Source organism: Elephantulus edwardii, unplaced genomic scaffold (genome assembly GCF_000299155.1).
Source record: "Elephantulus edwardii isolate Elephantulus edwardi_28Jun2011 unplaced genomic scaffold, EleEdw1.0 scaffold00054, whole genome shotgun sequence".
Classification (NCBI taxonomy): domain Eukaryota; kingdom Metazoa; phylum Chordata; class Mammalia; order Macroscelidea; family Macroscelididae; genus Elephantulus; species Elephantulus edwardii.
The window spans coordinates 6,082,648-6,108,997 of NW_006399804.1; the positions used below are offsets into that span (position 1 = coordinate 6,082,648).

The 26,350-nt window shown below is 38.3% G+C and overlaps 1 protein-coding gene and 1 pseudogene across 1 annotated transcript in view; both read left to right on the plus strand.

The window, feature by feature from the left end:
* The window catches only part of LOC102858876 (armadillo repeat-containing protein 3-like), a 161,777-nt gene that overhangs the window by 36,814 nt on the left and 98,613 nt on the right, over positions 1-26,350 (plus strand). Inside the window, exons 4-7 of the mRNA XM_006887100.1 lie at positions 7,819-7,944; positions 17,435-17,503; positions 17,725-17,900; positions 22,822-23,016. Of these exons, the coding sequence (XP_006887162.1) occupies positions 7,819-7,944; positions 17,435-17,503; positions 17,725-17,900; positions 22,822-23,016 (566 nt within the window). The remainder of the gene's footprint in view (positions 1-7,818; positions 7,945-17,434; positions 17,504-17,724; positions 17,901-22,821; positions 23,017-26,350) is intronic.
* On the plus strand, positions 9,589-10,272 carry LOC102864448 (annotated as a pseudogene).

Consider the following 26,350-nt stretch of genomic DNA (forward strand, 5'->3'; position numbering starts at 1 on the left):
AAGCATTTATTTACTTAATAATAAAATTTCAAAATACATGGAGCTAGGACAGCAAGGAGAAATGGACATTCATATTTATAGCTGGAGATTTCAATACCCCTCTTAATAAATGTTAAAAGAGATAGGAAATCTGTAAGAATATGAAATTCTTGAAGAGCATTCTTAATGAAGTTACACTAATACATTTTTAAAGAACATTCCATTCAAAGGAAACAGAGAACAAATTCTTTGCAAAACTATATGACATTTTTACCAAAACAGACAATATTGAGGCCCTAAAACAAGACTTTAAAAGCATTAAAACAATATAAAGTATATTTTCTGATTACAGTGGAATAAAACTTGAAATCAATAATAGAAAGACCTCTGGACAGTTATCAAATAGTTAGAAAGCAAATATCTTTCTAAATAACCCATGAGTTAAGAGGAAATAAAAAGAAAATTAGAAATTACACTAAGCCGAATGAAAATTAAAACACAGCATATAAAAATTTGTAGGTTATTTAAAGATTACATAGAAATTTATTGCATTAAATGTCTTTATTAGAATAAAGATTTTAAATTAATGATTTCAGCTTCAACATTAAAAAAAACCCACGCCCAAAATCCAAGAAAACAAGAAAAGGAAGAGCAAATTAAATCCCAGATTAAAGGAGTACTGATATAATAGCAATGAGTAGGGAAAAAATAAATAGAAAATAAACAAAAAGGGGGAAAGCAGTACAACCAAAAAACTATGAGGCTTTTTTGATAAAGATGAGTAATCGATCTGTATTTTATTGACTATGAAAAGGCATTTGACAGAGCAAGGAAGCATTTTATGGTTCAAAATCAGGAAAGGTGTTTGCAAGAGATGCATCCTATCCCCAAACCTTTCCAATCTATTTTCAGAACAGATCATCCAGGGGGCTAGGCTCCATGAGGAGGAATGAAGCATCAGGATTGGAAAAAAACTCAACATATCTGTGTTATGTAGTTGATACAACCTTGCTTTCTGAAAATGAAGAGGACCTGAGGCATTTACTGCAGAAGATTAAGGACTGTAGCCTTTAATATGGATTGAGGTTCAACATCAAGAAAACAAAGATTCTTACCCCTGGGCCAATTGGCAGCACCATGATAGTTTTGAGATTGTTAACAGTTTCAGCTTGCCTGGCTCCAAAATCAACACTCTTGGTAATAGCAACCGTGAAATCAAAAGACTAATTGCCACAATTTAATGGGTGGAAGGGGTGATGATGAAGGAAATGAGAAAGACCCAGTGAGAAAAACAATATATTTGAACTTTTTAAACAAACCAGTGTAATGTATGGTTTGTTTTGTGTTTTCTTTTATAAAGACAAATTACATTGGGGAAATCTGCAGTTAGGAACTTCTTCAGAGTATTGAAGGGCGATGATATCAATCTTGAGTCTAAGGTATGCATGATCCACGCCATGGTCTTCTCAATTACTTACTATTTATCTGAGAGCTGGACAGTGGCATAGGATGATAGAAGAAGAATCAATGCCTTTGAGTTGTGGTGCTGGAGAAGAGTATTGAATATACCATGGACTGTTAACAAACAAGTCTGTCCTAGAAAGGGTGAAACCAGGTTGCTCCTTGTAGGAAGAATCTTTTTATTATAATATATGTATGTAATATTTTAAAAATAAGTTTCATTGTTATTTCAATGAAGGTGTATCGAAAACTTGCATTTCCATTCATTCATTGTTGCACATTTTCCTTTCTACCCCCCCAGTTTGCTTTTCTCTTTAAAAAAAATTCATTCATTGTTGCATAGTTTCCTCCCTCTCCCTACCCAAGTCCACTTTGCTATGCATCTCTTATTCTGAACAGCTTTCATGTAAGTAATGCCTAATCACATATTCCTTTTAAATAATTCTTTCCCTTCATCTGTTTCAATGCAGTTATTATTATTTACCCCCTCTTTTCATAGTGGTTCCCAATCCCCAATGTCAGTCCTGTTTTATAACAGTGGCATTATGCAATATTTGTCCTTTTGTGACTGAGATATTTCAGTTACTGTAATGTCCTCCAGGGTCACCCATTTTGTATAATATTTTATGAGTTCCTTGTTTTTAAGTGCTGCGTAGAATTCCATTGTGTGAATATATCTTAGCTTCTCAATCCATTCATTTGTTGTTAGGCACTTGGGTTGCTTCCATCTCTTTGCTATTGTAAAAGTTCTGGTTTCTTTAGGGTATATTCACAGTAATGCAGTTGCTGGGTCAATCTTCTCCAACAGTGGTAAAAAAGAAAGCCGCAGACTGGGGAAAATGTTTGGTAATGTCATGTCTGATAACGGACTTATGTCTAGAATTTATAGAATACTCCAGCACCTCAACATGATAAATAACCCAATCACAAAATGGACAAAGGACATGAACAGACATTTCACCAAGAAGACATTCAGATGGCAAACAAATACACAAAGAAATGTTCAAAATCCCTAGCTCTAAGAGAGATGCAGATCAAAACAACTATGAGATATCATCTCACCCCAGTAACAATAGCAAAGTTCACCAGAGCAGCAGACAACAAATGCTGGCGAGGTTATGGATCAATTGAAACCCTTGTTGTTGGTATGTACGAACAGTGCTCAGGCTTCATTCATAGGGTCACTATGAGTCGCCTATGACCCGATGGCACCTAACAACAATAACAACGATGACACAGAGCTACATTGGCCTAGTGGAAAGAAAGCTATGCTACCAAACTGAAGGTGGGTGATTTTAATCTGCGGCCCTCGGGCCGGGTTCATATTGTTTTCCTGTCAAACATTCTTCTAGGTGGTATAGCACTGATCTGTGTTGCTGTACAGAGGTAACTTGTGGTTGCTGTGATGCTGAACACTGTGACGCTGATGTGCCAAATGTGGTAATGGGTACGGATGGTAGACAGTGTTGGCTGGAGCTTCCCTACTACAACAAGCCTGGAAGCAGGAGCAGGATCCACTTCTGAAAGAGCTTGCCTGTGGAAACTCTATGTACGAACAGTGCTCAGGCCTTTCGTTCATAAGGTCACTATGAGTCATCTATGACTCTACGGCACCTAACAACAACATTGTTGGTGGGAGTGTAAAATGATGCAACCAATATGGAATTCAGTATGGCATTTTCTAAAAAAGTTGGAAGGATTTTGAAGCTCCATCTCACATACTTTGGGCATGTTGACAGTAGGGACCACTTTTTGGAGAGGGACATTCATGCATGGAAGGCTGGAAGGACAGCACAAAGGAGGAAAACCTTGGATGAGAAAGATTAACTCAGTGATTGGGGTAATAGAGGTCGGTGTTTTGGAGACAATGAAATTGGCTTAAGATAGAGCAGTCTTCAGAGCTGTTTTACATGGGGTCACTATGAGTTATAAGTGATTTGAGGGCATATGAAAACAACAAACATTGAGAATGAGAATTCCAGAACACTTAATTGTACTTATATGAGATCTATACCTGGACTAAGAAGCTATTGTCTGAATGGAAAGAGGGAACACTGGATGGTTTAAAATAAAAAAAGGGTGTGTGTGTGCAAGTATTGTATCCTTTTCCCATCATACCTATTCAGTCTGTTTTCTGAGCAGATAGTTTATGAACCTGGCCTCTATGAAGAGAAATGAGGCATCAGGATCAGAGGAAGACTTATCAACAACCTCCGTTATACAGGCGATGCAACTTTCTTTGATAAAAGTTAGGAGGACCTGGAACACTTGAAGCAAAAGATCAAAGACAATACAACCTTCAATATAGATTAATAGATTACATCTCAACTTCAAGGGAAAAAAGCTCCTTACCAATGGTTCAGTATGCAACAACATGATAGATGTGAAATGACTGAAACTGTCAATTAGTTTCCTTTTACATGGATCTATAATGAACACCTTGGAACCAGCAGTGAGGAGATATATTGCTTTTTGGTCACTGTCCATGACCTCTTGAAAATACTCAAGAGTAATGATGTCAGTTTGAAGACTAAGGTGCTCCTGATTCAGGCAGTATAGTCTTATCAGTCACTTTCTATGCATCTGAGAATTGGACAGTGAATAAGGATGACAGAAGAATTGATACTTTTGAGTTGTGGTATTAGAGTAGAGTACTTAATATTTCATGGATTGTCAAAAGAATAAACAGGTAAGTCTTGGAAAAAGTGCAGCCTGAGTGTTCTTTAGCAGCAAAGATGGTGAAAGTTTGTCTCTAATACTATAAACATGTTGTTAGGAAAGGCTGACCCCCAGAGGGTCATCTATGCGTTGGTTCTGACACTATGTTACACCACCACCTTCACCACCACCACCACCACAACAACATTCCTTAGAAAGTATATCCTGCTCAGAAAAGTGAAGGGTCAGCAAAAGAGAGGAAGACCCCCAATGAGAGAAGGATTGGCACACTAACTACAATAATGGGCTCATTTGTATCAGAGATGATGAGGATGGCATAGGATAGGACAGAATTAAGTTCTGTTGTTCATAGGATCATTATAAGTCATACTCAACTTGTCAGCACCTAACAATAGCAACAAGGCATTCAGCTTAATAGCAAAAAGAGAGGGAAAGGCAAGCAGGGAGTGAAACAAATTATTAGTGTCAGTGATGAGAGAGGGGAAATTATAGATCCTGCAGACATTAAAAGGATAATATGAATAATGCTAACAAATATAACAGTTTAAGTGCACATATTCATTGCATGATATAGCTCTCCCTCTAAAACTGGCTTAAATAGCACTATATCTATGATGGAAATTACAGTGTGTAAGAAAAACTCACTCTCTCTCTCTCACACACAGAAATTATAGTCCAGATGGTTTTATTTATGAATTATACCAAACATTTATGGAAGACTAAAAATTCTACATAAATCCTAAAAATTGGAAAGCCTTAACTACTTCTCAGTTCATTTTATAAAGTCACCTTTGTATTGGTACTCCAAAATAAAAAAAGGAAAGAAAATTGTGTTAAAAATTCCTTGTAGAAATGGGAATGATCTTGCAGGGACCTGAAAAGACAGGAAAATGGTGGGCATAATTCACTGGGATTGATTTATGAAACACATTGTATGGGAATGATTGTATGAAACACAGTGTGAATGAAGAAAAATGTGATACATAATGTATACACATTTTGTATGGAAACCAATATAATTTTTTTAAGAATTTCTTGTAAACATGGAATAAAACGTTGATACGAATTTCTTACATTTTATAAAGTCCATCTGTGAAAAACTTGTGTTACATCGATGACACAATTTTCCTTTCTGCAAGCAAGGGTGACTTCAAACCCTTGGATTTAAATCTTCATGGTTAGGTTAATAGGCAAATAATGATAAATGAAGAAAAGCTTGAAATTGCCAACCATTTCACCTTACTTGGATACACAATCTATACGGTTGGTACTAGCAGCCAAGAAATCAAAAGATGTACTGCACTGGGAAATTTACTGTCAGGGACCGCTCCAAACCATGGTCTTTTAATTTATTTGTTACGCATTTGAAAGTTGGACAGTAGCAAAAGATAACAGCAGAACAATTGATGCCTTTGAATTGTAGTGTTAGAGAAGTTTTCTGAATGTCTCATAGCCAAAAATATAAGCAATTCTGTCTTGGAAAAAGTGCAACTTGGATACTCCTTGGTGGTAAGGATGGTAAAGTTTCACCTCATACTTTGGGCTTATATTAGGAGAGGTCCTTCTTTGAGGAAGAATATCATGTTTGAAAGGTAGAGGAGGGTCAACATAGGAGAAGGTGGCTCTCAACAAGATAAACTGACAGTGACTATAACAATGCGCTCAGGTATGTCAGATATGGTGATGATGGCATAAGATAGGGCCAGGGTCAGATTCATTGTTCATAGACTTTCTATGAGTTGCTGATAACTTGATGGCATATAAGGATAATAAAGTGAAAAACCTGTATAAGATATCACTTAATGATGAAAGAGATTGGAAAGAAATGTCTACCTCTTCTGGTCAGTTTGCCAGGTAGCTGTTTTCCAAATTTCTTGGCATAGACTAGTGAGCATGCCCATGGTTGTTAAAACATGCCAATTCATAATCCATCCACTCCTGGGGCCTTAATTTTTGCCAGTGTCTTCAATGGAGCTTGAACTCATTACTATTGGTTCTTGATCAAATGCTACCTCCTGAAATGATTGGTGTCAACCAATTCTTTTTGATAGAATGACTTTGTATATTCCATCCATCGTCTTTTTATACTTCCTAGATCATTCAAAATTTTGCTCATAGAATCCTTAAATATTGTACCTTAAAACTTGAATTTGTTTTTCAGTTCTTTCAACTTGAGAAATGCATAGAATGTTATTCCTTTTTTATTTTTTATTTTCCAACTAAGAACAAAGATATCAAAGAATCAATGCCTTTTTGTGTTGGAGAAGAATATTGAACATCCTATGGACTGAAACATGAATAAGTCCATCTTGGAGGAAGATTTATTTACACTACTTGATTTCAAGATTGTAATAAAACTACAATATAATTTTTTAAAAGCATACTGGTGGGGTAGGGAGGAAAATGTGCAACAAGTAATGAATGAAAAATGTAACTGTAAACTTTCATTAATAACACAATTACAAATATAAAAGAATAAAAATACAAGCCATAGACTGCCACCTCCATATCACCTACTTATATTTGTTAATTACTTGTATAACCAGCAGTCAGGAAATCAAAAGACTAATTAGATTGGGGAAGTCTGCTATCAAGGACCTCTCCAAGGTACTGAAGAGCAATGATGTCAGTCTAGAGATTAAGGTGCACCTGATGTAGGCCATGGCCTTCACAGTTACTTGACAAAAGAAGAATTGATGCCTTTGAGTTGTGGTGCTGGAGAAGATTATTGGCCATTCATGGGTTGCTAGGAGAACAAATAGGTCTGTCTTGGAGAAGGTAAAACCAAATTTCTACTTGAAGGCAAGGATTCTGAAGCTCTGTCTCACATACTTGGGGCATGTGGTGAGAAGGGACCAGTCTTTGGAGAGGGACATCATGCTTGGAAAGGTGGCGAGACAAGGCAGAAGAGGAAGACCTCAGATGAGATGGATTGAAACAATAATTTGGGCAATGAGATTAGGTGTGTCAGAGTCAGTGAGACTGGCTCAGGATAGGGAAGGGTTCAGCGTGGTTGTACATAGGGTCACTAGGAGTCAAAAGCGACTTGATAGGATATAACAACAATATGCAAACAAGTATTTATTGAATACATTTTGTGTCAGACTTCTAATGAAAAAGTCAGTGGTTTGGATCCACTAGGTGTTCTTTGGGAAAAAGAAAGTTAATCTCCTTTCACAAAGATTTACAGCCTTAGAAATGTGATGGAGGGCCACTGGGAGTTGGAGTTGGCAGTACGGTAGCCAGAGGTTAGTGATACCAAATGAGCGCTATGCTCGCTACTGAAAAGTATATAGAAAACATGGCAAACACGTTAATTGTCCTTATGGAAAGGAAGTTATTGTGGAGTAGGAAGAAATATCACAGAAGTGATTAAAGGACATGGAGTAAATAAAGCAGGCTTTATAGAGAGATTTGTACAGTGGTACTTTTAGATACAATAATTGGAGGAGACCTCATTGAGGGGATGCTGGGATCTAATATCTGGATGATAAGATGATACCAGCTTTGTGACCATCAAGGGGGAAAGAAAGCAGCACATTTCTGAGGGTGACTGTGTGCTGATGTTTCTTCAGAAAGAACTATGATTGGAAGCAAGAGTAGAAAGGCAAATGGCAAATAAGACGTAAAATGATGCAAAGAAGAGTTTGGAGGAGATAATGGAATCCAGGTTTCACTTTGTTTCTCTTGTGATGTCAGGTGAAGAAAATAAAGCAACTCTTCTTGAACTTGGAGCAGTGGAACCTTTATCTAAACTACTCATCCATGAAGACAAAATTATAAGAAGAAATGCTACTATGATACTTGGAATCCTAGCTTCGAATAGTAAGTATCAATTTTTAAAAAATTAAAATAATATCATATAATGCATTGCATTTCTTTTAAATTTTAGGACTTGTTTTAATTTTATTAAACTGGTGGGGGTGGGATGGGTGGGGACTAAAGTGCAACAATGAATGAATGGAAATCCAAAATCTCTGTAAATGTTCATTGAAATTAATAAAAAAACCCCTTTTCATATTAATAAAAAAGTTTGTTCAACAAATACATGATTTCATACAATAATAAACAATAATAAAATAATAAATACAATAATAAAAGTTTCAAAATGTCAAAAACATGAAAGATGCCTGTCAAATTTGGTGATGTTCCAGTGGAAAGGTTTTGTTGTGTTGGGTTTTTTTAAGTATAGTTTAATTTGCCTGTGTGTATGTAGATACATAAGCTATTCTTCCTGTTAAGAGTTTTGATATATTTCTCTTTGTTGACTGTGTGGATCACAATAAACTGTGGCTAACCTTGATAAGAAGAGGAATCCATAAACACTTGATTTGTGTTCATGCAAAACCGATACTTGAACCAGGAAGGCACTGGTGAGAACAGAGCAAGGAAACACTTATTGTTGTTAAGTGCCATCAAGTTGTAGACAACTCACAGCAACCCTAAGAGCAAAAGACCTAAACACTTGTATAACTTCCATCATTTCTCTAAGTTCATAGAGTTTCCAGAGGCAAGCTGTTTCGGAAGTGGAGGCCACTCCTGCTTCCAAGCCTGTTTTAATCGGGGAGCTCCACCAAACACTGTCCATCATCATGGGTAACCATTATCACATTTATCGCATTTGACACATCAGTGTCACAGTGTTCAGCTTCACAACAACCAGAGTTACCTCTGTACAGCAAATGGACAGACCAGTGCTATACCACTTAGAAGAATGTTTGACCAAAAACAATTAAAACCAGGCCTGAGAGCTGCTGATTAAAATCACCCACCTTTGGCTTGGTAGCATAACTTTCTATCCACTAGGCCAACGGAGCTCTCTCTATGACTTAGAGCAATTTTACGAACGGATCTAACCCTTGCCCTATCCTATACCACCCCACAGTCCAAGACATCCTCGAGGCCTTTGTTACAGTCACTGCATCAGTTCATCATGTTGAGGATCTTCTTTTCTTCTCTGACCTTCCACTTCTCTACGCATGATATCATTAAGGAAACACTGCATGCTTCCAAATCAGCAAAAGAGTATGGTCAGAGTTTCATCTTGTTTCTATACCTTTTCAATCTATATACAGAACAGATCATTTGGGAAGCTGGACTTTATGAGGAGGAACGTGGTTATCAGAATTGGAGGAAGACCCATCAACAACTTTTCTTAGGCAGATGACACAACTTTGCTTGCTCAAACTGAGGAGGCTGTGAAGCATTTACTACAGAAGGCCAAGGACTGCCGTCTTCTGTATGGGTTCAGGTCGACTGTTCATAGAGTTGCTTTTAGTCACACTCAACAGCACCTAACAACATGTATCTGAAAGTTGGACAGTGAATAAAGATGTTAAATAAATAATCGATAGTGGGCGGCGGTGGCCGCGGCCTTGATGGCTGTGGGGCTGGGAGGCTGATTGCCGGGACAGGAGTGGTCCCCGCGCCCAGAATCTCGGTGGCCGCCGCTCTGGAGCGCCTTACACCATGGCCGCCTCTGCCACCTCCTCCGAGCATTTCGAGAAGCTGGAGATCTTCAGCGGCCTCCATGAGGACCTGCCGGGGGTGCCCGAGCGGCTGCTGGGGACAGCGGGGACCGAAGAGAAGAAGTTCATCAGAGATTTTGATGAAAAACAAGAAGCAAATGAAACGCTGGCAGAGATGGAGGAAGAACTACGTTATGCACCCCTATCCTTATCCTATGATGTCCGAAGTTTGAACCTACTGGAAAGACCTTGCCAAACTGCATCGGGAAGTGAGCAGACCTTTGACAGCCACATCTGGGGGCCAAGGAGACCTGAAATTCAGTACCTATGCTGTGGGAACGAACACATGAATCAACTAGTGTCAAAGGGCCTTGCTTCTGCAAGACACTGGCACTGACAGCTTGAACCGGACCACCCAGAGTATTGAGTATTCTCATCTGATTGCCATGGAGACTGACCAGATTGGCTCAGAAATCATAGAGGAACTGGGGGAGCAATGAGACCAGCTGGAATGGACCAAGAGCAGACTGGTAAACACAAATGAAAACTTAAGCAAAAGTCAGAAGATTCTCCAGTCAATGTCCAGAAAAGTGGTGACCAATAAACTGCTGATTTCATGGCCATCTTACTGGAGCTCATCATCTTGGGATGTGTGGTTTATTACAAAGTCTTTCGCAAGCACTGAACTTGCTATAAAGAAGGATTTATGGACCAGAACTTTGACCCTCTGAATGAATATTAGGAACATGGAATAAACTGAGTTGCTGCTGTGGGCTATCTGTCTGAGGAGGCACTATACAGCCAAACTGGGAGAAGGGAAGGAAGATGGAGAACCACTTAAATGTGAAGGAACATCAACAAGACCAGAATGATATACCAAGGTAATAAATGCTGTTTATGGTGTGTTTAAATTTAAAAAAAATTGATATCTTTGAATTGTGTGTTGGAGAAGAATACGGAATATCCCATGGGACTCCCAAAAGAACTAAAGGTGTGTCTTGGAGGGAATACAACCAGGATGCTTCTTGGAGGCAAAGATAGTGAAACTTCATTTCACTTAATTTTTGGCCATATTTTTCAGAAGGAATCTGTCCTTGGAGAGAGAAATCATGCTGGGAAAGGTGGAGAGTCAGCAAAAGAGAGGAAGACCCTTAACAAGATGGATTGACACAGTGATTGCAACAATGGACTTGAACATGAAAGAGATCATGAGGATGATGTATGGTTGCGATCTTCTCCTCATAGGGTCACTGTGAACTCTGACTTGGAGGCACCAAACAATAACAAACAATTGAAAGCCTAGGTCTTCACAGGCTCTTTTCCTATTCTCTTTTATTTAGAATTTGTATTATTAATTTTTAGTACTTCTATTTGTTTTTATTGTCATTAAGTAGTGTCAAGATGCCTGTGACTCATAGCAACCTGCTATACAACAGTTCTGAACCCTATCTTGAGCCAGTATCACTGTCTCTGATACACCTAATGCCATCGTCCCAGTTATTGTGTAAACCCATCTCCTCGAGGGTCTTCCTTTCCTGCACTGTCCCTCCACCCTTCCAAGCATGATGTCCTTCTCCAAGGACTGGTCTGCCCTTGCCACATGCACAAAGTATGTAAGATGGAACTTCAGACTCCTTGCCTCCAAGGAGAAACTTGGTTTCATCCTCTCCAAAACAGACCTATTTGTTCTCCTGGTTGCTCATGGGATGTTCAAGACTCTTCTTCAGCACCACAACTCAAAGGCATTGATTCTTCTTCTGTCATCCTTAGTCCAGCTTTCTGATGTATAGCATTTAATTACAAAGACTATGGCTTGGAGCAGGTGCACCTTAGTCTCTAGATTGACATCATTGCTCCTCAGCACTATGATGAGCAGACTTCCCCAATGAAATTCATCTTTTGATTTTCTGACTGCTGGTGCCAAGAGTGTTGATTGTGGAGCTAAGCAAGCTGAAATAGTTAACGTCAATATCTTCTCCATCCATCATGGTGCTGCTAATTGTCCCAGTGGTGAGAATCCTTGTCTTCTTACTGTTAAGCTTCAATCCATATTGAAGACTACAGTCCTTAACATTCTGCAGCAAATCTTTCAAGTGCTCCTCCGTTTCGGTAAGCAAGGTTGTATCATCTGCATAGTGCAGGCTGTTGGTGATCTTCTCCCAATCCTGATTCCACACTCATAAAATCTAGTCTCTTGAATGATCTGTTATGTATATAGATTGAAAAGGTATGGAGATAGGACAAATCCCTGATAAATTCCTTTCCTAATTTTGAATGATGCACTGTTTTCTTGCTCTGTTATGACCACTGCCTCCTGGTCTAAGTTTAGGTTTCACATGAGCATAATCAAGTTTTCTGGGATTTCCATTCTTCTCAAGGTTAGCCACAATTTGTTGTGATCCACACAGTCAAATGCCTTTGCATAGTCAATGAAGCATAGACATTCCTCAGGTACACTCTGCTTTCAGCCAGGCTCCATATGACATTGGTGATTATGTCTCTAGTTCCACAGTTTTTCTAACTCCACCTTATATTTCTGGTAGTTCTCTGTTAATGTACTATAACAGTTGTTTTTTAGTAATTTTTGCCAGGATTTTGCTTGTGTGTGATATTAGTGATATTGTTAGTAATTTTCACGTTCTTTTGGATCACTTTTTTTTTTTATAGGAACAAATATGGTTCTCTTCCAGTCAGATGGCCAGGTAGTTTTCCTCCAATTTTCTTGGTATAACCTGGTGAGCACATGCACCGCAGCATCCATTTGTTGAAATATGTCAGTTGGTATGTCATCAATTCCTGGGGCCTTGTTTTTTGCCAATTCTTTCAGAGTAGCTTAAATACCCTCCTTCATCACCATTGCCTTTTGATCATGTGTTATTTTATTAAATTCTTCTATGTCAGCCATTTCTTTTTGATAGTGACTCTGTATACTCTTTCCATGTTTTAATGTTTCCCCGAATCATTTACTATTCTGCCCATAGCATCCTTAAGTATTGCAACTTGAGACTTGAATTTGTTCTTCAGTTCCTTCAGCTTAAGAAATGCTGACCAAGTTCAGCCCTTTCAATTAAAGTTTTCAATATATTATGAAGGTTATTGGTTGGTTGGTTTTTTTACTTACAAAGCCCTGTGTACTTTGAAAATTTTATCTGCTAGGACCGCTGGAGGGTCGGTCCCGACTCAGTAATACACAACGTTAATGGCAAGGATCCATGCTAAGTTTTGTGGGTTTCTAAAGGAATCTGCAACCCCAAAACAAAGGATTTTGGTTACAAAAGGATAATAAGTAAGAGGCGGGGGTCCCTTCAGCCCACTGGTCCTCACTCTCTGGGCTGGCTGGGCTGTGACTCTGAGCTCCAAGGAAGTTCAGGATGCAAAATCATAAAACTGAGATAATGGGGTAGACACTGCCTGCTTTATGACCTTCCAGTACCATGGGTACCTCAGGTATAATGACTGGATTTCTAAAAGCTTTCTTTTGATTGCATGTAGAATCAAAGTGGATAAAAAAACCCAACTGCTCAGCTATTATTGAATTAAAATGGCAAATTTTCAATTTGAAGTATCTGATGAAACAACTAGGAAACTGGTATCTTTAACTGTTTGTTTGTTAAGGTCTCTTGTTAGAAGAATAAACATATTAACAGTTATTGCTTCACTTTTTATACTTTCCCTGGAAAACCTGAGGTATAATCTGAGAAAAATTAATTTTTAAAAAACCTAATCATTTGATCGAAATTAAAAGTTCTATTTCCACTCCAATGTGTAATTGCACCTCTGCAGTTGCATAATTAAATCATCATAATCTTTGGGTATTTTTTCTCTCTTTCTGCCACTGCTGTTGAATTAGTTATGGCTCATCACTGGCCCTACCTTGAGTTTCTGAGGCTGTAAATCGCACCAGAAGAGTCTGTCCTCCTTTGTCCCAGGGAGTGACTGGTGGATTCAAACCACCAAAGCAGCACAGCCCTTACGTTAGCAGAGCAACAGCTCCCTACTGACTTTGCCACCAAGGCTTCCTCACGTTTTCATTTCTGTTTGTGCCTTCAAGTCAGAACCGACTCATAGCCAACCTTCCAGTGTAAATGGAACAGGAGGAATGTCCCCATCTTTCTCCTAAGGAGCAGCTGGTAGATTCACACCCATGCCTCTGGGTGGTCAGCGCAGCTCCCTATCACTAGGTCACGAGAGCTCCCTTCACTTTTGGTTAGCCTTCTCAACACGTTGCTACACACTTTTTAAAGTGACAACCGTGCTTAGAAACACATTTGCTGTCATTTGTGGCAACGTGTTAAAATAAGTAATGTTTCTTTAGAAATTTATATCTTCCCTTGGTTTTCATGCAGTCAATAATATCATTATACATGTATGAATGTGATGTTTTGGCAGAACTCCAGGTGCCAAAAGGATTCCTTTGAGAGCTATTATTCCTTCTGCAGTTTTCAGTAAACTATTGCTTCTTATTCAGGGCTAGAGAGATTGAGTTACATGCTTCACCAACCTTGGGACTTTCAAGACAGATCTTTAAATGACTTTGTTAAACCTTTATAAAAATGGAGCTGCTCTCTTCTTTCACCTGCTATGCGGTTTTTAGTTCAATGAAGCCACCTATCATTTAATGAAGTCAGCTAAAGAGAGAGTTCAGCGGAATCCTTGTAACAAGAAGAGCAGCAGCAGCCTCTTACCCACAGACTCCACATTACTTAAAACAATCTGTGCTTCTTAGTCAGGGCTGTACATGATATGAATATAAGGTCAGCAATAAATTAGATGGTCAACGTTATGCAACTAAATAGATGCCAATAAAAGTAAAATGAAAATAGACTTCATGAAAGTACTCTAGGAAATAATAGTGACAGAAGGTTTGAAACAAGCTAAAATTGCAGGTGGCACACCATTCGGCTAAAACACATTCCTATGGCCCAAACACACGTCAGAATTTGCATCCACTTGGTTGAGCCGAGAGTTTTCTTTGTTGAGCAAGAAAGGGGACAGAGATCAAGATTCTACTTCAAATAGTGACTGTAGCAGCTTAATCATTTTTGCTAAATTGATGCCAAGGGAAAAATGTTGTGAGTTATCTGATGTTAAAATATAGTATAACAAATTAGTTAACTGTATGATCAATATAGGGAGTTTCGGTGGCCCACATGGTAAGTTGCACTGGCAACTCAAAGGTGCACAGGTCAAACTCATCAGCTTCTCCACGGGAAAAAGACAAGCACTCTCCTCCTGTGTAATTTATTACTTTCGAGAACTCACTGGAGGGTCAGCTCTGACTCAGAGGTCCACAAAAAACAAATTTATAAGATATTCCAGTTACCTAAATCATCTATTGGGCTATAAGATTTAATGCACAGATTTAGAGGTGTTGTGAACATCATGTCACAGAGTGATCCTCTGAAGAAAATTTTAACTTGCTTGGGCAGATCAAAGTCTGTTTTTATTGTTCTTGTTCTTGTCATGTGCTGTTGAGTTGCTTGTGACTCATAGTGACCCTATGTATCCCTGAAAACTGCTCCATACTGCGCCAACCATAATGTCTCTGACACACCTGCCTTCTTTACCTTAGTCACTGAATCAATACATCTCATCGAGGGTTTTCCTCTCTTGTGCTATCCCTCCACCCTCCCAAGCATGATTTTCCTCTCCAAGGACTGATCCCTCCTTGAAGCATGCTCAGAGTATGTCAGACAAAGCATCGGAATCTTTGCCACCAAGGAGCAACTGATTTCACCCTCTCCAGAACGAACCTGTTTGTTCTTCTGATATATTCATTACTCCATGATAAATCAATACTCTTTTCCAGCACCACAGCTCAAGGGCATCAGTTCTTTTGCTATCATCTCTAATCATTGTCCAGCTTTCTGATGTATACATAGCAAGCAATTGTGAAGACTATGGCCTCGATCAGGTGCATCTTAGTCTTTAGACTGATGTGGTTGCTCTTCAGTACTCTGGAGAGGTCCCTAACAGCAGACTTCCCCAATGCAGTTCGTCTCTTGATTTCCTGGCTGCTGGTACCAAGAGTGCTGACTGTGGAGACAAGCAAACTAAAGATGTTAACAATCTCAATCTCTTAACCATCTATCATGATGCTGCCAATTGGCCCAGTGGTGAGAATCTGTTTTCTTGATGTTGAGCTTCAATCCATATTGAAGGCTGAAGCCCTTGACCTTCAGAAAGTTCTTCAGGTCTTCCTCAGTTTCAGAAAGCAGGTTTTGCCATCTGCATAATGCAGGTTGTTGATGGTCTAAGTCTAGTGTCACCTAATGCTCCAGGGAGAAAGGCAGTGGTATGCCCTCTCCCCTATGAATGAATCATGCAGAGAAACAAGGATCAGAGAGTACACGGAGCATGAATCTTCTTGACTTTATGGTCAGAGTCACAGCACAAACTTTTCAAGTGTGTGGAAGGTCATTTTGTTTATGACATGTGAAATGTACTTGGAGAGGTGAAAGCCCACAAGTGTTTTTCTTCCAGGATGGAAAAATAGTTGACTTCAGTGTGGCCTTCACAGGCATTATTCTAAGAGCAATACAGACTTGACTGTCAGAAGTGAAAAGCAAACAAAAGCTCTGGAGTGGTTGGGGACCTCTCTGTTTGAGTTCACCAGAACACTTGGAACCCCAAAGCTTTTATTTATTAACCTGTGGAGAATGCATTTTTAAAATGAGTGTTGCCTATAAAATTATATCCTCCAACTTGGGAAAGATACACTCTCAAAATCCAATTATTCTGTTGCATGTCAGCCTATTCACATACATATAGCTAGGTGTAATATTGATGGATCACTTTTAGCCATTTTGAAAAGAAACAGAGCAGAAATTCTTACAAGTTGAAAAACAGCCATATATCTGAGTCCCTTAGGAAAAGATGTCCAGGAAAATCCAACAGTTAATGAGGAAGAATTCTTCTAAAGACCATCTGCTGTTCAGCTGCAGCAAAGTGAACTTTTCCAAAATTCTAGTAATGCTAATTTTGACCTACAGATGAAGATAATTGACCAAGAAGTGAAACATCAGAACCCAAAGAGCATCCATGCATATTTCCCACAAAGGAGGGTGTTAAGATAGCAAGACAGTAGAAATAGCATATCTAGCCAGCCTTAATGAGGCTAACACAGCAAGTAAAAGAGAACATAAGCCAAGAGTTACTATGCTTCTTTTGAAACATTTTTGGCCTTTCTGAGTACTCCAATGGAATGTAAGCAATCAAGATATATTAACTTAAAAAAGGCTCTGGAGTAATGAATATTTGCATCTTGTGTATTTTTTATTCATATCACGTCTTAAAAGTTATCTTAAGCATACCTACTCCTCCCTACCACTAAAAACCCCCACAAAACAATACCAACTTTATGACAAAATTACTCAAGTGTAGGGCACAGTGTCTCAACTTTACTGACCAGTGTTTTAGAAACATATCTGTTTTATTGGAGATTGTTTTTTGCTTTGATAGTTACTTTTCCCAATTATAGGGAGCTCTGGTGGCACAGCAATTGGAGTGCTCACCTGCCCACAGAAAGGCTGGCAGCTCCGACCCACTAGTTGCTCCAGGGAGAGAGATAGAGCGGTCTGCTTCCACAAAGGGGAACAACCTTGGACAGCCTCTGGGGCAGTTTTACTCTGTCCTTTAGAGTTGCTTGGAGTCTGAACTGGTGCAACAGCAATTGGGTTTGGTTTTCTAGAGTCTGGAGTCTGTCAGTTCTGAAGATGAAACCAGACCCCACACTTAATGTGTAATTCTGAGCAATAGTTTTCTTATCTGTACCTATTTCATAAGTGAATGTTCCACAGACAATGTCGTTATTGTTATTAAACATCAATCTTCTGTTTCTTTTGTAGATGATGTCAAAAAATTGTTAAGGGAGTTAGATGTCATGAATTCCATTATTGCTCAACTTGCTCCAGAAGGTAATCTTGCATTTTCTATTTAATTCAAAAAAACATGGAATTCTTTTACATTTGATTAACTAGTACTCGAAAAATGTGTTAAACAGGAATGATGAACAGTTATTACAAAATATCTCAAATTGCAGCTTGGTTCTGAGTTTCTAACCAACATAAGATTTGTGAATCTTTAATGGTTGGGTATACATTTAACATACTTGTGTTGTTTATTTTTTTATATACAGAAGAAGTTGTTATCCATGAGTTCGCTAGTCTTTGTTTAGCAAACATGTCTGCAGAGTATACCAGTAAAGCACAAATATTTGAACAAGGTGGATTAGAGCCTCTCATCAGACTACTGAGTAGCCCAGACCCTGATGTTCAGAAGAATTCTATTGAGTGCATTTACAACTTGGTACAGGTAAAATATTTTTCATTCGTTTTCACCAAATCAGATTACAGAATTCATTTTATCATTTTTAAAAAAGCTTTTGCAAACTCCCTATTGGGACTAATCAGTTCTACTCAGTGATTACCTGCTAGTATTTATCATCCAGATAAAAGAATGGACTTTTGGTGTGAATACCTTTCCATTTCCATGCTTTTCAATTTTATTTATAGGATTTTTTTTCATTCATATTTTATTTCTTATAATAATCTTCATACATTGTGTCTTACAAAATTAATCACCATTGATCTATGTCTACCATTACGCTGTCCCTTCTGATCCCCACTGGATCTTTCCTAATTCCTTTACCTCCTCCCTCCACCCACCAAACTCTGTGACCCTGTGATTCCCTGTCCCCCCCACACACCTTAAGCCCCCCATCCTATCTCCTTTCCCTCTTTGGATATCCATACATATTTTACCATCTTTCTGTTTTACAATAATGGTCTTATGCAGTATTTGTCCTTATGGGCCTAAGTTAGTTCACGTAGCATGATGCTCTCTAGCCTCTTCAGTCTAATTTTGTTGTTGTTGTTGTTGATGGACATTTGGGTTGTTGCCATGTTCTTGCTATTGTGAATAATGCTACTCTGTGTCTGTCTCAGTTCTATTTTCTATTTTTTTAATAAGCAATTATCTCTCATATAAGAGTATTCAGGAAATATGTTTTGTTTTAAAGTGATAGAATAACATGCAAATTGAGATGGGATTGTTGTTGTTGTTAAGTGCCATCGAGTCGTAGGTGACTCATAGTGACCTTATGAATGAAAGTCCTCGACACTTGAGTGACTTTCATTCTTTCTTCAGGTTCATAGGGTTTCCGGAGGCAAGCTATTACAGAAGTAGATGCCACTCCTGCTTCCAAACTTGTTTTGGGGGTTACATTAGATAAACTTTATGAAAATAGCTGAAATAAGTTCGAACTGGGATACCACCTAGTCATCTGACCTTGGTGATCAAGCACACTTTATAGAACATTTTCGAGTAGACTTATTTACTGGAGAAAGAAAGCATGTGTGATCTGAATTATTTATTAAAAACCTTACTGTTCCCAAGAATTTAAAAAAAAAATAATTAATCACTCAATTAGCAAAAGAAATTGTTTCTCTCGTCTTGTCCTTTGCCTTCTCCCTTCATCCAAATTTACATATTCACACACCATTAGCTGTCACTTGACACTTTGGACTTTTGTGCTTTCTGTGCTTCTCATCCTGAGCAAACCCTTTAACATATATGATATGTGCTCTCAAATGTAAAGAAAACTAAAGCAAAAGACAATAACGATAAAATAGCCGAACAGAAGATTTCAAAGGGCAGGTCATAAAGACAAATCAAAGTATTAAAACAAAATGTGCAAAGACTTGAAGTTAGAAAAACAAAACAGAAGAATACACTTGCCATTTCTCAAGCTGTAAGAAGCTGCAATACTGAAGGAAATCCGTATTTGTGCCCATTCTAAAAAAAAAAGTGATCCAACAGAGTGCAGAAATTATCAAATATTATCAGTAATGTCATACTATGTGTACTCATCTCCTTTGAGTCAGAACTGATTCATAGCTGACCCTCGAGCAGGTCAAAGGCTAAAAATCGCTCAGGAGGAGCCCACTCATCTTTCTCCCAAGTAGCAACTGGTAGATTCAAACTGTCTGTGTTTGGGTTGTCAGCATAAAATGTCTGCAGTGGTACTTCAGTAGGGAACTCCTAGATTAATAGGCCGTGGAAAAAGGGATATTATTGCTGATGTCACGTGGATCTTGGCTGAAAACAGAATACTAGAAAGCTATTTGCTTTGGCTTATTGACTATATGGAGACATTTTACCATATAAAGTTATTTTATATAAAGGTGTGAGTCATAATAAATTATAGATAACCTTGAGAAAAAAATGGGAATTCTAGAACACTTAATTGCAGTTATGTGACACCTATACACACCAGGAAGCAGTATTTGAAACAGAACAAGATATTTCATGACTTAAAATCAAGAAAAGTGTGCATTGGGATTGCACCCTTTCTCCATGTATATTCAAGTTGTATGCTGAGCAAACAATTGAGAAGCTGGACTATATAATGACTATATAATGGAGGAAATCTAATCAACAACTTGTGTTATGCAGATGACACTTGCAGAAAGTGAAGAAAACTTGAACCATGTAGTGAAGAAGATAAAAAACTGCACAGCCTTTAATATGGATAACATCTCTACATCAAGAAAACAAAAATCCTCACCACTGGAATCAAAAAGCAATATCATGCTAGAGAGCAGCATGAAGTTATCCAGGATTTAATCTTAGTTGGCTCCATAACCAACATCCATGGAAGTAGTAGTCAAGAATTCAAAACACATATAGCATTGGGCATCTCCAAAGTATTTAAGGGGAATAATGTCAGTTTAAAGACTGGGATACACCTGATCCAAGCCACGGTATTTTCATTTGCTTCCTATGCATCTGAAAGTTGGATAATGACTAAGGATGACCAAAGGATTGTTTGCTTCAGAACTGTGATATTGATGAAGAGTATTGGATAGCCCATGAACTTCAAAAATAACAAAGAAGTATGTCTTAGAGGAAGTCCGACCATGGTTTCCTAAGAGACAAGGATGGTGAAACTTCATTGCACATACCCTGGGCATGTTGTCAAAGGAGGGGGAATCAGTCTTTGGAAAAATATTTCATGCTGGGAAAGGAGAGGGTCAGAGAAACAGACAGTCACAGTGACTGCTATAATGTTCTTGAGCATGCGAGAGATGGGGAGGATGACACAGGACTGGTTAGGGCTCAAATCTATGAGTGACCGTCTAATTGACAATACCTAAGAACAACCATTCACACCTAACAATGTTTGTTGCAATTAGTGGTCATTGATTCTGATTCATAGAGAACCCATCTGTGCAAAGTAGGAGATCTCCATAGGGTCTTAAAGACTATGATCTTCCCAAAGCAGATTGCTAGGCCTGTCTTCTCATGTGCTAATGGGTAGATTTCAATAGTCAACTTTTCAAGCACTTAGCTATTTATGCCATCCAGGATCAGCATAAAATACAAAAATACTACTTTAATATATTGTCAATAAGAGTATGAAAAAGGAAGAAAGTTGATTGTGAAGCAAATTGTCTTGATCTTTATCTAGGCATAGACAAATGAATTTGTAACACAAGGTAGTGAAAGCATAACTTTCTTGTTCTTAGTGTGTCATAACCACTTGATTCTAGACTCCCTGGTTTTATCATCAGGGCTTCTCACAAAAGAGACATCCTAACTGAGGATGCTCAACTCAGTGTCCCTTAAAATGGTCCTTGTTGTTAGGTGTCATCGAGTGGAGTACGACTCATGTTTTATTGCACTTTTACAGTTTAAATGTCCCTTTAAATATTATTAACCCTAAAAGTGTATCCTTCCTATATTTTCTATGAATCAGAAAGTTTAAAAAACTTTTCCAACAATTACTAGGTAATCACAGAAGTATTAGTTAGCAAACAACAGGAACTTAAAAGGAAGCTTAATATTAAGGAGATTATTGATAGGGTAAAACTAAGCCATAATGGGGTCCATTGTCCATTTCTAACTTTATTTTAAAATGCATTTTGTAACCATTTGTTGTTGTTGTGTGCTGTTGAGTTGGGACTGACTCATAGCTGACCCTCCAGGGGCTTTTCAGAAACAGTAAATCACACACCTGAGGAATACCTGGTAGACTGGAACCATGTGTGTTTGGGATTGCAACATACCTCTTAACCACTAGGCCACCAGAGCTCTCTTTGTATCATTTATCGAGTTTAAATTTACAATGGAATGATTTAGCTGGCTATGTTTTGGAGCTTTTCATGGCTACTACTCTGGGTATACTGAGTTGGTATCAACTGGACAGCACACAACTTTGATTTTTGTCTTTTCTTCTCTACTGTTCACTACATGCAGCCTCTAGAAACACACATCAGCCCCCAAACATACAGAGAATTAACAACTTGGAACTTGTGGGACTTGTATAGCCTGTAGCAAACCCTAGTTATTGTAAATGGACTTAATAAAGGTCATGTAATTTAATTAAGCCTATTGCAAATTTGCACACATAAGGCAGGCAACTAGCATTGTTTGCATTCCATGAACAATCCATCAGAATGAAGACAATAAGGAATTTATGCCATCATTTTACTTTATCAAATATTAGTGATAATGATTATGCTGGCAATGCAAAGGTATGCAGTTTGAATCCATCGTCTACAGCATGGGAAAAAGATGGGCAGTCTCCTCCCATGCAATGAACTGTTTCCAAAAACCCCCTGGAAGGTCAGTTATGTTTTGGTTCTGACTCCATGACACACAACATCTTGTAATAGTATATTAAGCCGTGTGAAAATAGTTTTATGATGCATAGATGTTATTTTAATGATATTTCTAGTAATAGTAGTAGCAGCAGCAGTATCAGTAGTAGGAATTATTGGTATGATACAATTCCATTGTTGTCAAGTCATAGCTGAAGCTCCAAGGTTTCCAAGGCTCTCAATCAAATGGAAGGAGACTGCCCATCTTTCTCCCTAGGAACCTCTGGTGAATTTGAACCGTGAGAGAGGCAGTGCCTTTTAGTTAGCAGCACTACTCACTACGACCCCGCGAGAACTCTCCTAAAGAAATAATAGGGTACTGTAAAAGTTAAAGATCATGTGCAATTTTTTTGTTGTTGACAGTGTCTGCACAGTTACAGTGAAAATGTGGGTGTTCTTGATTGAGGGTATAACATAATTTTGTTTGTAAATTATTTGGGGAGCACATTTTCTGGAACAAAAGTGGAAAAACAGAAGCATGTCATTTGTTGGAGAATAGAATTGTTCTACTCTTGAGGAGGGTGTATTTTATTAAAAATATTACTTATTTAATCATTTGTATTTCACTGCAGGATTTCCAGTGTCGAACTACACTTCCAGAGCTAAATGCAATCCCTCCTATATTAGAACTCCTCAAGTCTGAATATCCCGTTATTCAGCTGCTGGCTCTCAATACTCTAAGTCTTATTACGAATGATAAGGAGTCTAGAGCACAGCTCAGAGACAATCAAGGACTGGACTCCCTTATTAAGATCCTAGAAACTAAGGTAATGGAAATAATCATCTATCTCTGATGAAAATGTTTTATCTTCTAAATGTAGAATATTTTTAAAAACTTTTTAAAAACTAAGCATGAATTATATAGTGTTTTTCAAATTAAATTTTATTAAGCATGGTCTTAAGTACACAATGGATTAAAATGCTTACTGCTGTATAAAATCTGTGGGAGAAGGATGACAATTTATTCATTTGATTATATTAAACAAATTGGAAAGGTAATTATAAATTCTTCTTTAAAAATCTTTCTTTTGGAAGATTTAAGGTTCTCAAATTCTTATCTCTATTTCCCCTCATATATCTAGAAATCCCTGTTGCTATTGTTGAGTCTCGTGGAGTCAGAACTGGCTCATAGCTGACCCTCTAGCAGGTTGGCAGAGGCAGAAATCACAAGAGAGCAGATGGTCCACTTTTTTCCCCACAGAACATGTGGTGGATTCAAACTACTTGCTTTTTGGTTGGCAGCTCAATTCCTTCCCACTAGGCCACCAATGATCCCCCTAGAAATGCCTAGAATTGGGGTTTTGTTGTTGTTGTTTTTTAATTTAGACTGCCATGCTTACTCCACAGTGAAGCATAAATATCACCTAGACATATTTCTTAACCTGAAAGAACTGAAATAGAAATTCAAGACTTAGGTTGCAATACTTAAGGAAATCTTGCCAAAGATTATTTAAAAATTACTGGGACAGTACATTAACAGAGAACTACCAGAAATACAAGGTGGATTTAGAAGAAGCTGTGACACTGGAGACATTATTGCCAATGTGATGGATCTTGGCTGAAAGCAAACTGTACCTGAGGAATGTCTATCTGTGCTTCATTGACTATACAAAGGCATTTGACTGTGTAGATAATGACTTTGAGAATAATGGGATAAATTGTGTATACTGGATAAATTATGTATACTGCATTGAAACAGATGAGGGAGAGAATAATTTAAAAGCGATATATGATAGGGTATTATAATTATCACAAGAGTCCACAATTAAGGTTGCATAGCGGAATGTACTTGGGGTGGTAGGAGGGGTGTGGGGGGATTGTATACCCAAGAAAGAATTTTTCTTTTACTTTTCAAAGAGAGGAGAGAACGGGGTGGGGGGGGGATAGGGCTGGGCAGGGAGAAAAGTGCAACAATGAATGAATGGAAATCCAAAATCTCTGTAAATGTTCATTAAAATTATTAAAATTTTTAAAAAAGAGAATAATGGGAATCTCAAAATATTTAATTCTGATAATGTGCAACCTAAACTTGGACAAGGAGGCAGTGGTCAGAGCAGAGCAAAGAAACACTGAATGGTTCAAAACCAGGAAAGGAGTGAATCAGGGTTGCATTCTGTCTCCATAATTTTTCAATCTATATACGGAACAGATCATTTGAGAGGCTGGATTTTATGAGGAAGAAGATTGGAGAAGACATTCACAACCTGCGACATGCAGATGATACAATCTTTCTTGATGAAACTGAGGGGGACCTGAAGCATTTGCCACAGAAAGTCAAGGACTGTAGTCTTCAATATGGATTGACGCTTTCTATCAAGAAGAAAAAGATTCTCACCACTGGGCTAATTAGCAGCAACCATGGTGGTTGGAGAAGAGATTGAGGTTGTTAAGAATTTCACATTGTTCGGCTCCACAATCAATACTCTTGGCACCATCAGTCAGGAAATCAAAAGATTAATTATATTGGGGATGCCTGATGTCAGTAACCTCTCTATAGAGTGCTGAGGAGCAATGATATCAATCTAGAGACTACGGTGCACCTGATCAAGGCCATGGTCTTTGCAATTGTATACTATGCATCAGAGAGCTGGACAATGACTAAGGATTATAGAAGAAGAATTGATTACTTTGAGTTGTGGTTCTGGAGAAGACATTGAATATACCATGGACTGCCAAGAGAACAAACAGGTCCGTTTTGGAGAGGATGGATTTTGAAGCTCTGTATCATATACTTTGGGCACGTGGCGAGGAGAGACCAGTCCTTGGAGAAGGACAGCATGCTTAGAAGAGTGGAGGGACAGCGCAAGAGAGAACGACTTTGGATAAAATTGATTAAAATTATAACTTGGGCAATTGGATTAGGTGTATCAGAGTCAGTGAGACTGGCTTATAATATGATAGGTTTCAGAATTGTTATAAATGGGGTTGCTATGAGTCACAGTGACTTGACAGCACATGATAATAACAGCAATAACAATGGGAAGAATATTGAATAATTCAGGAAGCACTGAAAAAAGATGGAAGAAGTACTCAGAGTCATTGTACCAAAAAGAATTGGCTGACAGGAGAATTTCATGAAACATATGATATAAAAGCAATGGTGATGAAGGAGGAAGTTCAGGCTTCTCTGAAGGAGTTGACAAAAAAACAAGGCTCCAGGAATTGATGGGAATATCAATTGCCATATTTCAACAGACAGATGCAACCCTGGTTGTGCTTACCAGGTTGTGCCAAAAAATCTGGAGGACAACTACCTGGCTAATAGAGTGGAAAAGAGCCATATTTTTTTTCCAATTCCAAAACACGGAGACCCTACAGAGTGTGGAAATTATCAAACAATATCACATGCAAGCGAAATCCTGCTGAAGATTATCCAAAAATGACGGGAACTACCAGAAAAGCATTCCTGGTTTAGAAGTGGCATGGAGCCAGAGATATTATTCTCAATGTCAGAGGTAACTTGGCTAAAATCAAAGAATACTAGAGGAATGTCTATGTTTTATTAACTATAAAAAGGCATTTGACTATGTGGATCACAACAAATTGTAGATAACGTTGAGAAGAATGAGAATCCCAGAACACTTAGTTGTGCTCATGTGGAACCTATACTTGGACCAGGAAGCAGTGGTCAGAACAGAACAAGGTAACACTGCATGGTTCAATGTCAGGAAAGGAGGGTGTCAGGGCTGCATCCTGTTTCAGTATTTTTTTAATCTATATGTGGAACAGATCATTTGAGGAGGAATGTGGGATCAGGATGGAAGATGAATCAGCAACCTGCATTATGCAGATGACACAATCTTGCTTGCTGAAACTGAGGAGGCCCTGAAGCATTTACTTCAGAAGGTCAAGGACTGCACTCTTCAGGATGGATTGAAGCTCAATATCAAGAAGACAAAAGTTCTTCAAAAGGCCTATACAAAGAAAACTACAGAACATTTCTGCAAGACACAATAAAAGACCTAAATATATGGGAAAATATGGCCGCTTGGTGGATAGGAAGACACAACATTGTGAAAATGACTCCAATGTTGTTGTTGTTGTTATGTGCCGTCGAGTCGTTTGCGACTCATAGCGACCCTATGTACAACAGCCCTAAAC